The following is a 14,283-nucleotide window of genomic DNA, read 5'->3' as shown; positions in this document are numbered from 1 at the left end:
TGGTTTGCCAGAAGCGGCTTAGTCATGCTGGCCACATGACCCAGAAGCTGTACGCTGGCTCCCTCGGCCAATAAAGCGAGATGAGCGCTGCAACCCCAGAGTCAGTCGCAACTGGACCTAATGGTCAGGGGTCCCTTTACCTTTACCTTTTTAATGGGTAATTGACACAAACAGTTACCCTGTGCTGGGCAGTGAAGGAGAGTGTGAGCCTCTCCTTCCATGAGGGGATGGTGAGCAGAGACAAAGGGCAGGTAAGAGATTTTGGGGGTTTTGGTGGACAGCTCCATGAAAATGATGACCCAGCTGTAATAGGTGAGTAATGGTAAAGATTTGTAAGAGTATGTATGCTGGAAAGAAACTAAGGGGGATTTTTTCTCCTTCTGTCAAAACAGCAGAACTCTGGGTCGTTTGGTGAAGGTGATTAGTGGAAAGCTCAGAAGAGACAAATGAAATACCGTACATCTCCACACGGCGCAGGGTTAAACTATGGAATTGGGAGCCATAAAATGCGGCAGTGGGCACCACCTTAGGCAGCATTCAAGGGGGATTAGACAAATGCATAGAGGACAAGGCTATTAACCCATACTAATGATGGCTATTTGCTGCCTCCCGATCCAAGAACATAAGGTGCATGCTTCTTAATAGCATTTGCTGGAGAGCAACAGCAAGGGAAGCTATTCCCCATTAGGGCAAAATAAATATTTCCCTAATGTTAGCTTGCAGATTCCCACTGGCATCTGGTTGGCCATTGAGGAAAACAGGATGCTGGGCCAGATAGGCCTTTGGTCTGATCCCACAGGGGTCTTATTATGCTCAGATCCTCAGCAACAGCCATTCATAAACTTCCAGCATAAAGCCGCCGCAAGAGAGATCGTGCCGTTACTCCAAGTCAGCCATGCATTCTGAAGCTTTGGGTGACAATGTTGCAATAGTTTCAAAATTGGACCAAAACAGAGGAATTGCTGTTATGGCTCTTTCACAAAGGCCGCTTGTAGGAAGTGTCCTCATCCCCTGCTCCTGCTCTGTTGACTTGTGTGGCAAGTGTTGTTGGCGGAGGAAGCCAGAAACTCATCCAAGTGTGCTGTGGGGTCTCCACGCACTGAAAGGTTACAAGTCCCATAATGCTTTCTAAATGCCATCTTACTCAGAAAACATGTCTAAGGAGTCCTGTGCTCAGGGGTTAAGGACAAACTGGAAGCAGAGACTGAAATGTGGTCTTTTGAACCTCTTTCATTAGGAGTAGAGAAACCACAGGCCTGGGGACCAAATAGGGCTCTCTGGACTTGCGGCTTTCCTCAGACCCCACCCCTTCTCCCCAGGTCATGCTCTGCCCCAGGCCTCCTTCAAGTGATTTTGCCTTTCTGGAAACTATGATAAGGTCTCTTTCTTGCCTGGATTGGGGTGGGTGTATATAGAAGCCTGAAGCTTTTGCATTGCTGGAATGTGTTGTTGTTTAGTTGTGTCCGACTCTTCGTGACCCCATGGACCAGAGCACGCCAGGCACTCCTGTCTTCCACTGCCTCCTGCAGTTTGGTCAAACTCATGCTGGTAGCTTCAAGAACACTGTCCAACCATCTTGTCCTCTGTCGTCCCCTTCTCCTTGTGCCCTCAATCTTTCCCAACATCAGGGTCTTTTCCAGGGAGTCTTCTCTTCTCATGAGGTGGCCAAAGTATTGGAGCCTCAGCTTCAGGATCTGTCCTTCCAGTGAGCACTCAGGGCTGATTTCCTTCAGAATGGAGAGGTTTGTTCTTCTTGCAATCTATGGGACTCTCAAGAGTCTCCTCCAGCACCATAATTCAAAAGCATAAATTCTTCAGCGATCAGCCTTTTTTATGGTCCAGCTCTCATTTCCATACATCACAACTGGGAAAACCATAGCTTTAACTATACGGACCTTTGTTGGCAAGGTGATTTCTCTGCTTTTTAAGATGCTGGAATGTAGTCTACGGTTAAAGTCATTGCCTCAACCACTTTTGCCTCTGGCCCTGACTGCCACTGGCATGTCGCCCCTGAAAGGTTGCTAATGGTAGAATGTGGCCCTTGGACTGGACCTGCTTTAACTTCTTGCCTGTAGCTGTTGTCCAGAGTCCACACTCATGCAGCTCTAAGAGTTAATCATTTATTGTCTTTTTTGTGCATAAATAAATGAATTTCAAATTATGCCCAAACTAATTTTTTTTATGTTACACTAAGCTTTTGGATATTCAGACCTAAAATATTATGTATTAACACACCCCTGCCCACCCAACTCTCATTTTCTTTTTGAGGTCACACCCAGAACATTGGTATTAGCAAGCCCCAAGTCTATAAAATGACTGCAGTGTTTGATCCAGTCCCATTTGTCTGTAATTAACGCCAGTTGGCTTCCATTCCCATTCTTCATTAAACTGGAAAATCTCTTTTTGGGAGTGGGAAAGGACCGAGCAGTGACGTAAGACATTAGAGGTTCAGCTCGGTGCCACCAAAATGTTTCCTTGTGTTGCTCTGACTAGTCATATTAAAATGACTTTTCTTTTGTTGCAAGATTTAGAGCCCAAAGTCTAGTCAAATGAACTGCAAGAAAACAGATTAAAACAACACAAGAAGCATGGCCACAGATGAAACTTGGCTCCTGGCTCATCCCTTGGTGGTGGACAGCTAAGAAAGAGAAGCTGGAGGGTTGTGGTCAGCATCACTCCCTAGGTCTCTGGTATCCCTGCTGTCTCATGGGGACAACGCTGTTGCATCCAGATCCTGCTTCCGTGCTTTACATAGACATCTGGCTGGTCACTGTGAAGGCAGGATGCTCGACTAGATGGACCACTGGCCTGATCTAGTCGGATTCTTATGTTCTCAACACTGGATGTCACTGTCTCCAGGAGACAGGGCTTCTCTTCATCCAGACAGATGAAATTTGGCTCCTGGCTTGCCTCTGAATTTGGATGAATTTGGATGCTGGTGATGTGTGATGCTAGAGGCATATGATGTCAAAGTCTCCTTCCCAGGTCTGTGGTGTTCTTGGTGCTGTTGTCCTTGCACACTCACAACAGAGCCTGGTGAAATAGTCTCTCTCTCTCTCTCTCTCTCTCTCTCTCTCTCTCACACACACACACACACACTCCCAGACACTGCCAAGAGGTGCTACCTGTAGCTCCAGAGAGCATGGCTATATTAACAAGGTGAATTCTAATTACTTTCCAGTGCTACATTATCTGGATTGGTGACTTCTCATTCTCTCTCTCTCTCTCTCTCTCTCTCTCTCTCTCTCTCTCTAAGATACAGGTGCAAGACAAATTTGGGAAATGAGTCCATCACTACACTTTTGATGTCACTATGATACTTGAAAGTATGTGTGCTAGTCAACTAAAGCCATGATTCTAAGGAAACTTAATGGAGAAAGAATATGCTCATTGAATGGGCTCACTTCTAATGAAACGTTCTAAGGACAGCATGGCATAGCAAAACTCTCTCAGACATACACTCACTAACATAGATATTTAAACTAGAGATTTTGTACATATTGTTCATCACATTATTCCAAGACCTGAATGCTATTTCCTCTAGTTTAGTTCTGCATGAGTAACTCCAAATGTGCTTAAAGGGCCAGGATGTATTTCTGGGGTCGCAATACAGTAGTAGCCAACGGAAGGTAGACAGAGATTATATGAATGTTAATGCAATCAAACACTGTTAGCAGTGTTTGAAACTCCCATTGTTCTAGGCGCATTTTGCAACAGGGAATTTAATTAGTGCGAGCAGTTTCTGAGCTCTGGACGCAGCATTGCGCCCAAGATTTCAGATTAAAACCATAGAGTGGAAGGAAAGGAGGGCCTTTTTCTTCTCCCCCCCACTTCCAGCTACTCTATGAAGATAGGAGAAGAGACCCTCTTAAGAATATTAGGTGGGTGGGCTTGGGAAGGACTAGACCATGTGAAAAATGAATATAATATTTTAGTTGCAATTCACTCATTTTCAGCTTTGTATTCTCCTTATTAAAAAAAGAGTGCCTAGACATTCCATTGTTGCACCCATAACCTGTATTTAAGGTTCCATTTAGCTCCTAGCTTTCATATCTCAGTTTCTAACACTGTCTCTTAGCATCCTACCTCCAACCTGTTCCTGCATTCCTGTGCTCCCTACTTCTGAGAGCATTGATCCACTACTGTTCTTTCCTTTCCTACAAACCTTTGCCCATAAATTCTCAGTTCTGAGAACCTGTTTTCATGACCACATCTGCAAATGTCAGCTGGAGGGATAAGTTTGTTCCTCTTGACTTCCACCTGTCCACAACCTGTGGCAAGGAGATCATGTGTGCTTGCCTACAGACATAGGAATCCAGGTTCTGTTCTGCCACCACTAACTCACATTTGGGAGAGCTTACAGAAGTTTGTCAAAAGACATTATCATTCTGTGCACATTGGTGGCACATCAGCAGGCATACATGACCAGCTGTCAGTGGGCTAGGGAAGTGTTCTTCAACCTAGAGTTCAGGGATGGTGGAAGCTGTGGTTCAGCAACATCTGAAGGGTTAAAGGCTCCCTACACTTGCCGTGGGAAAACACATACGCAAAGAATGTAAGTAAACTCAACATTCTGGTCGTACAGCATGGACATTCCCTCAGTGTACCTATTTCTCAATCTGCTTTGTTTTTAGTAGAGTCCCAAGGTCCATCAACTGGAACCTGATGCAAAATAGTGACCAAGTAGTAGTGGTGGTAGCAGCAGCAGCAGACATAGCATGTTTAGGATTAAGGAGCAGGGCACCTCTGAACACAAGTTCAGCTCAGGAGTGTCGGTTTCCAGAACTGAGTTCAGAACTCTTTAACACAGAAATCTGCTCTCTTTCTCTCTCTCCTTAAGCTTCCTTAACAAGGACTTTCTTTTTCCTCTTTAAGTGGGTTCCTGCAATAAAGAGGAAGAAGAAAGCCCTTGTTGTTGCAAATGTGAAACAATTGGGAACCAGGAATCCCTGCTGATCTACCACAGATCACCCAGAGCTCTACCAGTGTAGACCCTGATCCAACTTCTGCCCTGCTATAGATCCCAAAGTAAATTGCTGAGAGATATGATTACAGGGGACAGCACCCTGTCACCTGGTCAAACATACCTCCCATTGGGGGAGTCTTGTTTGGTTGTCAAATAGAACTTTGACAACACACTTAGAAGTCTGGGAACTGTGTAGCTACACGGGGATTCTTAAAGCTATTGTGGGGTGGGAACACCATTGTTTATTTGTAACTGAGTCATTACAAAGGACTGTGTCCTTAAGTTTTCTTTCTCTATTATCCCACAACCATTTCATGTGCTCAGAGAGGACATACAGCGAATTACACAATACTGTACAATGTTTGTACCCATCTAAACTTTGCTTGTTGAGCTGAGTTTCACTTCCAACCTCCTTACACGAGTCTGAAGGAGACCTCCCCCAGAAGACACTGGTGTGTCCAAAGGTATCACCTTACTAATTTTGCCTCCCTCTCAGGGACGTTTTGAAATAGATGTTTGCAGAAAGGGGGCTGGGTGTACCCATGTTCTCAAGAAAGCACCACTAAAGTTAAACTAAGTTCCATGAATCATAGCCCCCATCCCTTCTAAAGATCAGATCTGACTAAATTAAAACCTTTCAGTTTTAATGTTTCAGAAGACACTAGCACTAAATGGTTTTCAAGGGCCATAAAGGGAAAACAACAGCAAACATAAACAACCCGAATTGTCTCAAATGTGTTTTCCCTTTAATTAAATAGGAACCATCTGTCGGAGGGGGTGGGGGAGGGGTTTGAAGTGGATGCAATCCATCCATATGATGCCTACACTGGTTTCCACCCAGCCTCCATTATCCTGAAAGTTCTCCCCTCTGAAAAGAATTAAATAAGCATGCAGCGCAAGGGTACCTTTTCGCTCCACCCAACCAGACAGAAATCCCCATGCATATGGAGATGCAAAAGACTGGGTGCTAAACACTGAGTGCACACAGATTTCCGCTTCAGAGAGGAACACTGAACAAGGAGCTCACTATGTAAAACTCAAGGCCGGTCCTCTTAAAAAAGAAATAGGAAACAAAAACAAGGACTCCAGTGTAAATCACATTGCATGAAAACATCCGGGGTGGGGGAAGGTTCAGGACACCCAGGAAAGTTGGTGAAGGTGGAGAGCCTAAGACCACATTCACAACACCATGGTGCCACTTTAAAGACTTCTGACTCCCCCCAAAGAATTCTGGGAACTGTAGTTTGCCAAGGGCGCTGAGCAGGGCTGGACCAATACATGTTGGCACCTGAGACATATCACAGAACGCTCTATGTCCCCTGCCAGAGCAAAAAAGGGGTGAGTGAAGATCTATATTGGGAACGGGATGGGAATAATGAGCTACATCAGGAACAAGGGTGGTAGGAGACCAGCAGTGCCTCCTATTTGCCAGAAGGCTGCTGTAGAGGTGGCATGGAGTGGGGGCGCTACTGAGGTAGTGTCAGATGTGGCCTCCAAGGAGCGCGCCACAGCCATTGTTGCCACCATGGCAGCAGCAGGCTATTCATTTCTTGGAGACTTGATCTGGTGGCCCTGTAGATCCTGCCACCTGAGGCAAGTTGCCTTACCTTGCCTCATGGGTGGGATAGCTCCTGTGCTACGAGTTGTTAGGAGACCTTTATTCCCCAGAGTTACAATTTCCAGAGTGGTTGAACAATCAATCCTTCACAGGGAACTCTGGGAATTGTAGCTCTGGGAGGGGGGAATAAACTCTCAACACCCTTAACAAGCTATAGCTCCCAGAAGGAGGAAGCCATGTTCAAAATAGTGTCATGGTGCTTTAAATGTATAGTATGAATGTGGCCTAAGTAGAAGCACTGGAGGGCATAGCACTGCTCTCTCTTTGGGGAACCCCATGGAATCCTTCTTCACAAAGCACATACATACAAACACCCAAGAGTGGCAAAGTTGCAGAGAGTTAGGTCAGGCAAATGACCACCATTGGATGGAATGCCACAGGGAGTAGGCACAGCTTCATCAGAACTTGGGTTCAACTGCATGTTTCCATACTGATGTTGACACAGAACCAGTTCACTTACTTGTATTATCAAATGGGATCTGTTTACAGTCAGCGGCTGGCCAAGGGCAATGGTAGACTGCTCCTCCTTCCACGATGTCTGGCTGGGTAGTGTTGGCCTTAGGAGCTCCAACTAGGACACTTACTCTGCAAAACATCCATAGGCATTCATGAACAAGGATGAAATAGCAAAGGTCAGCCGTTTCATTGAAACATGGCTGTTTGCTGAAGGCTAGCTCAATAGCTAATTAAAAAACAACAACTTATAAGCATTCAACAAGAATAAATAATGGTCAAGCACTTTTTGGAATAGGTAATTAAACAGTTGGTTGGTGAGCACTTAGAAAAGGGTGCTGTGATTACTAAGACCCAGCATGGGTTTCTCAAAAACAAGTCATACCAGATGAATCTCATTTCGTTCTTTTTTGAGTTACAAGCTTGATGGATAAGGGAATACTGTAGACATAGCGTGTCTTGATTTCAGTAAGGCTTTCGACAAAGTCCTCCATGATATTATTGTGGAGAAGCTGGTAACCAAATCCAAAGAGTGCTCACAAACAGTTCCTAATCATCATTGAAAAAAAAAGTGCTTCAGGGTTCTATCCTAGGCCCATTGTTGTTCAACATCTTTGTAAATGACTTGGATGAAGGTATTGAGGGGATGCTAATCCAACATACATGCCACCTGAGAAGCTACGCCATGCATTCCGCCTTCTGCCTTATTCTTTGAACATCTAAATAGGGTTACAGGACTTCTCCAGCAAGCTCATCATTAACATGCCCCCATGCCCTGCTGGTGGGTTTCACAGAAGCATTTGGCTTATCTCTGTGGGACACAGGATGTTGGGCTAAACAGGCCTTTGGCCTGATCCAGCAGGGCTCTTCTTATGTTCTCAACTTAAGGAAAATTCATTGCCACATTACATTGTGAGGTCCAGTAGAGTAGACAGCTTTCAAAGCAAAGATGAAAGGGATTCACAAGGGATAGGTCTCTCAGTGGTCATGACATTGCTACAAACAAGCTCTATGTATGTTTAGAGGCAGTGTACTACTCATCGTAAGAAGCTAGGAACAAACAAACAACTAGGGGTTGTGAACTGTTTGTGAGCCATCTGGGGAAAATTGCTGCATAAACAGACTTTTGGCTTCACCAGGCAAATTCTGTTGATCTCAGTAAGAAGGCCAAAGGGCTCATTCGGTACAGCATGAGAGCCTTCATCTCAAGGTCATGGGTTCGAGCTCCACATTGGGTGAACAATTCCTGCATTGCAAAGGGTTGGACAAGATGACCCTTCCAGCTCTACAATTCTATGATTCTGTGAGTCTATGAACTGGCTCTCACATCACCACCATCCATTGGAGGCTGGTGCATTAGGGGCGTCAGTCACTACTGTCAGCACCACCATCATATGCTGAAGGCAGAGAGGAGGCAGGTTTGAGGGACCCCACCCTGCTACTGATGTTGTTGGACTCCATCAGCTTCCATCAGCTTCCATCAGACCTAACCAGCATGGGCAATGGTGAGAAATGATGGGAGTTGTAGTCCAGCAACATCCGGGTTTCCCATCCCTGCTTTAAGGTAAGTCAGTATTATTATCTCCCTATTTTGGAGACAGGAGGACTAAGGGTTGAGAAAGAATGGCTTTGTCTAAGGCTACCATGCGAGTTGGTGGTGGAAGACTCAAACCAGGGGCTTTCATAGCTCTTAGACACTATGCTCCATTTGCTCAGTATAGGCAGCGGCCCCAAAGCTGGCCAATAAGCCATACACCAGCATCTTCCCTGCTCCAGCAAATCCCCTCACAGATCTCCAGCAAATCCCCTTGCAGATCTCCAATGTGATGCCAACATTCCATGGATTCATTTCTCAAAAATCGGGATGATTCTCTCCTGCCCCTGGTCCACATCCCCTCCAAATATCTGATAGACCCAGGAGCCATTCATATGTGTACATTCACCACTAGGCTACTGCAAACACAACATGTATGTGTGAATGGGACATCACAGATCAAACACTGTAAACAGAACTCATCTCAAGCACCATGCTTTTCAGTGGAGTAAATCTATGCCAGGCATAGGCAAACTCGGCCCTCCAGATGTTTTGAGATGACAATTCCCATCATCCCTGACTACTGGTCCTGTTAGCTAGGGATGATGGGAGCTGTAGTCCCAAAACATATAGAGGGCTGAGTTTGCCTATGCCTGATCTATGCATTCTGCTACTACATGTACAGGGTACATGTACAGGGTAGACTGATGGCATGCAAGCCTGCCTATGGCCACACCTGGTCTCATCAAAGCAATCAGCTCAGTCTATTCAATCTGGCAACAATCCATAGCTTACAAGAGAGAGGTTTTAGTGCAGCACCACTGACGACGTCTAAAGAAAGAGTCCACAGAACTGCTATCAATAGAAAACTGCTGTGCACCTTAAATTGGACAATTGCAGTTTGATTTCCTGCCCAGTTAAGGCTTTAATCCTGTCAAATTCAGTAGGGCTGAATCAGCAGAAAAATGCGCTTCTATTTAAGTCGCAGAAAGCATTTCACTGTAACACACACACACACACAACTTGTTCTTAATGGGCTTCACAGATGCTCTATGAAATATACACAGTCTAAACCCAGGGGGTACATCTCAAGTGACTTGCCAGTGATACTGTCAGGCTGTGCCACTGAGCCTATATGTGCCCCTGACGCAGCCTCACAGAAACTCCTACTTAAATCTAGATTTCTACAATTGCATTGATTTCAGCACCATGGCTGTGTACAGTATGGGCACCATGCATTTAAAGCACCCCCCCCCCCCAAATAATCCTGGAAAGTTTAGTTTCCCTTCACAGAGCTACAACTCTCAGCATCCTTGACAAACTGCAATTCCCAAGAATCTTTTGAAGGAGTGGGGTGGGATATGCTTTAAATGTGTTTGCACATCAACCCACGGATCGGTAGACGCTGCTCTGGAGGAAAAGGATTCTGGATGCCTCGCGATCTGTCCACACCATGAGACGCTGCATTTGGGTCAACGTAACTGCCTTGAAATCATGCCGGACTCTGCGATCTGGACTAAGAAGAATACAGGATCCACTCGATTCTCTAGTCCAGATCGCAGAAGACGTACCGGTGGAACTTCCCACCAGCCCATTGCAATCTCTCGCTGTATGATGAGCAGACCGTCCCATGCATGTCTACTCAGAAGTATGCCCCATCGAGTTCAATGGGCTTACTCCCAGGTAAGTAGCCTTGCCTATGTAAACCTATATGTACGCCTACTGGAAAGTATGTCTCGCTGGGCTCAGCGGAGCTGCTGACTTTCGAGTAAACCAGCTGCGATCTCTTCACTGGCTTGGGAGTAAGTACTTCTTTGGACTTGCTTCCGAGTAGCCGCGCCTAGACGGCTACCGCTAGGAAGGAGTGCGCGCATTGCTCTTGGCCGCGGGCTCAGGGCCAGAGCATCGTCTTTGGATGTAGAAGGTCCCGGGTTCAATCCCAGGTTCAGGTAGGAGCTGGACAGAGTCCCTTGCCTGAAACCCCGGAGAACCTCTGCCCGTCAACGCACCGAGCTGGATGGACGGCGAGGGCTCCGCAGCCGCGGAGCCCTATATATATATATAAAAGCGCCGGGCGCTACTTACGCGTGGGGCGCAGGGCTGTAAAAATCCAGCGCGTAGCCGAAGTAGCTGCCGTCGGGTCCGCCGTAGACGGCGAGCTTCTCCTGGTCCAGGTTGAAGGCGCGCAGCGTCCCGGCCAGCGGCGCCAGGAGCAGCAGCAGCGAGAGCAGCGCGCCGCCGCCCGCAGCGCAGCGCCCGCACCAAGGCGCCGACGACGACGACGACGACCCGAGCAGCGGCAGCAGCGGCACCAGCAGCAGCCTCCGCCGCCGCCTCCACATCCTCCCGGCAGCCGCTCCCTCCCTCCCTCGCTCCCTCGCTCTCCTCAGGAGTCCCAAGCGGCGGCGGCGGCGGCGGCAGCAGCGAAGAGCTTGAAAGGCGCCGCTGGGAGCCTCGCCGGGCTACCTCTGGCCGCCGCCGCTGCCGCCCCCGTGCCTCGCTCTGCGCGCGCCGCCCGCCCGCCCGCCAGGAGGTGGCATGGCGAGGGAGGCGCAAAGCCCGCCGCCGCCGGCCGTCGGGGCAGCGCGCGAGTAGTGCCTGAGTGGGCGCCCCCTGGTGGCCGCGGCCGGGCCGCGACGGGGAGGGGAGGCTGGAGGGCCGAGCCCACCAAACGCGGACGCCGCCGCTGATGGCCTTTCCAGAAGAGCGTCCGGGCTGGAGCTACTCTGACGAGAAGAAAGCTCGTTTCCCACAGAAGCAAGCGACTGAGGTCACTTTACGACGCCCACAAGGTCTGGCGTCTGCACGCTGCTCTTGCGAAGGGTCCTCGTTGTCTTCATTTGGCACTCTTGCCACTTCGCGGAGGGTCGTCACGGACTCGCGCCGTTTCAAGGCCACTTGACTCCTCCGCGCTCCGTTTCTTCTTCCCGTCTACCCTCAGATACAGTTATTGCACTTACAGCCTCTGCGTTTTTCTCCAAGGAGCTGGAGGTGGCCTCCCTGGTTCTCACCCTCCCAAACAACCACCCTGTGAAGTAGGTTAGACTGGGCCAAGGTCACCCAGTGAACTTCATGGGGAGGGGGGATTTGAAGCCTGGTTTCCCAGGTCCCGGGTCCAACCACATTGGCTACTGAGGCAGTTCTTCATCCATCTGATGAAGCGGACTATGCTCCACAAAAACTTATGCCAGGGGTCAGCAACCTAAGGAGGTCGTTTGACTGGCCCACAAGCCACCCCCAAACCGAGCTGCCAGCTCATGTGCTGTGCTAAACCGGCGCAGCGCAGGGACTCACTTCCGTGGTGCCGGAGATCGTGTCTGTGCATGCGCAGACACCGGAAACCATGAACGTGCACACACAATCCGGCCCACAGAGGGATCTCCGCGGGACTCAGTGGCGTAGCGTGGGTTGTCAGCACCCGGGGCAAGGCAAGTAATTTGCGCCCCCTAACCCGTGGATTTGCGCCCCCAACCCGTGGATTTGCCCTAACCCCAGATGTTGCGCCCGGTGCGGCTGGCCCCCCCTGCACCCCCCACGCTACGCCACTGGCGGGACTGATCTGGCCCAGGCAAGATAAACCTTGCTGCTGCAGGAGCCAGAATCTAGTACGAAAAGAGTGTTACAATTGATTCAAGACTTTGGTCGGGTGGCGGGATTCAAATTAAACAAACAGAAAACTAAGGTGCTGGGAAAAAATTTGACAGATACAGAGTCAGAACGGTTTCAGAGAGAGACAGAACTAACTGTGGTTAAAAAAGTAAAGTACCTAGGGGTAAACATAACAGCAAAAAATCTGAGTCTTTTTAAGGATAACTATGAAAAATGTTGGTCTGAAATTAAAAGAGACTTTCTGGGAAATGATATATAATGAGCTGAAAAAGGTATTTAAGTATACCTTCACTAAGAAACCAGAGGCCTTCCTTTTGGGTATTGTCGGCCAGAAGGTGTTAAGGAAGGACCGAACATTTTTTATGTATGCAACAACAGCAGCAAGGATACTTATCGCTAAGCACTGGAAAACCCAAGATCTACCCACACTGGAAGAGTGGCAGATGCAGCTGATAGACTATATGGAACTAGCCGAGATGACCGGCAGAATCCGAGACCTGGGAGAAGAGAAGGTTGAAGAAGACTGGAAGAAATTTAAGATTTATTTAAAAAAGCATTGTAATTTGGTTGAATGTTAAGAAGGATGCTAGATCATAAATAATTGAGCACCACTAAACTAGATGGAATTAGGATGACAAGTGAGATTGAGGAAAAAACATAAACCTTTGGGAGGATTATTAGATTATATTTTAAATGAATGGGATATAAGAATGTAAACGATGATAAATTGCAGGTAAGAATTGACAATGATGCAAGTGGGAGCCGTGAGGGAGTCCAATGAAGCTAAGAAAATATGTTATGATATGTTTCATTGTTTTTTATTTCTGCATTTATGTTTTAAAATTTTAATAAAAAAAAGATAAACCTTGCTGACCCCTGCCTTATGCCATAATACTCTCAAAAATGCCCCAAGCTGCTGCTGCTGCTTTTTCTTCACCCCTCCATGATTCCTCCCGCCCCCTCTTCCAGGACTTCTTGCTCTTCAACAAACTAAGAAGGCTGTGCTTCTGACTTCCCCCCAAAAGTCAAGCTGGGTATTCTTTTGCCAGAAGGAAGAATGAGGAATGGCAAAAATCCTCAGAAAATGCTTATGTGTGGCCATGTTTCTCAGCATTCAGGGTTAGGAGGGGAACCAGTGACCTTTCAGGATTTTTTCTTAGGAGAGCAGACTTTTGTTGGGAGGAGGGAAGAACATCAGATTTGTCTTGGTTTTATTGATACGCCTGTGCATCCAGATGTTGCCAGACTCCAACCGCCATCAGACCCAGCCAGCATGGCTGATGGTCTGGGATGATGGAAGTTGTAGTCTGAAAACATCTGGATGACGACTGCTTCCCTATCCCTGGTTAAGGCAAACTACTGACAACTTTCTCTCTCTTTCCTGAGTTCTGTTTATCAGTATTGTTAATATAGGCAGGACTTGCCTGTATTGTAGTTTTCACTAAAACAAAGGGAAGGGGGAGAGAGATACACCGTGATGGAGCCAAATTGTCTCATGTGTTTTTTTTCTGGCATGAGAAAACCGCCCTTCCTCACACACATCTGGGTACTTCTCTAAAACCAGCTTATCTTGTAGCTTTTGGCAGGACAAACAAAAAGCCGTGGAAGGAGAGAGATGGAGTTAGTTCAGAACATTCTGAAAGAAGGCATTTAAAACAAAGTCAGAGACAGTTTAGGGTGCATTTATACATATAGCAGTGGTGTGAATGCATATGAGAGCGGCAGGCAGAATTACTTGGCCACATCCAACCACTGCAAGCAAAGAGCAAAATTTATTTCCAAGGTTAAGTGCAGCGCCTTAAGCTGTCATCACCAGCTTGCCCTGCCTCATGCTATTTGACTTTTGAGACGCTCCTATCAGCTGCAGTGTTAAGTGAGATGTAACCAGAGCTGTTGTGCAGATTTTTAAGGGTGAAATGAACACATCAGCTTCCCATAGCAGTGGGAATGGAGCCACGGAGGCCTCTCAAACTCAAGAGGGGGAAGGGAAATATTTGGCCCTCTTTCAGCATAACTATGACAAAACAACCACACCATCTATATTACAATTAATTTATTTCCCAACATCTGGTTGTTTTCTTGAAAAGGAATAAAATCGGCTGA

At 47.3% G+C, this 14,283-nt stretch overlaps 1 protein-coding gene across 2 annotated transcripts in view; it reads right to left on the bottom strand.

Moving 5' to 3' along the window:
* Positions 1–10,928, bottom strand: part of ITGA8 (integrin subunit alpha 8) — a 136,644-nt gene extending 125,716 nt beyond the window's left edge. For both annotated transcript variants that reach the window (XM_079948271.1, XM_079948272.1), the window contains exons 1-2: positions 10,657–10,928; positions 7,045–7,169 (exon numbers count right to left, since the gene is read on the bottom strand). In XM_079948271.1, coding sequence (XP_079804397.1) covers positions 7,045–7,169; positions 10,657–10,913 — 382 coding nt within the window. In that variant the 5' untranslated portion in view covers positions 10,914–10,928. The remainder of the gene's footprint in view (positions 1–7,044; positions 7,170–10,656) is intronic.
* Between the last annotated feature and the right edge of the window lie 3,355 nt (positions 10,929–14,283).

Source organism: Podarcis cretensis, assembly GCF_951804945.1.
Source record: "Podarcis cretensis genome assembly, chromosome: 12".
Taxonomy (NCBI): Eukaryota; Metazoa; Chordata; class Lepidosauria; order Squamata; family Lacertidae; genus Podarcis; species Podarcis cretensis.
The sequence above is the reverse complement of the archived record's forward strand: the minus strand, read 5'-3'. Positions and strand labels throughout refer to the sequence as shown.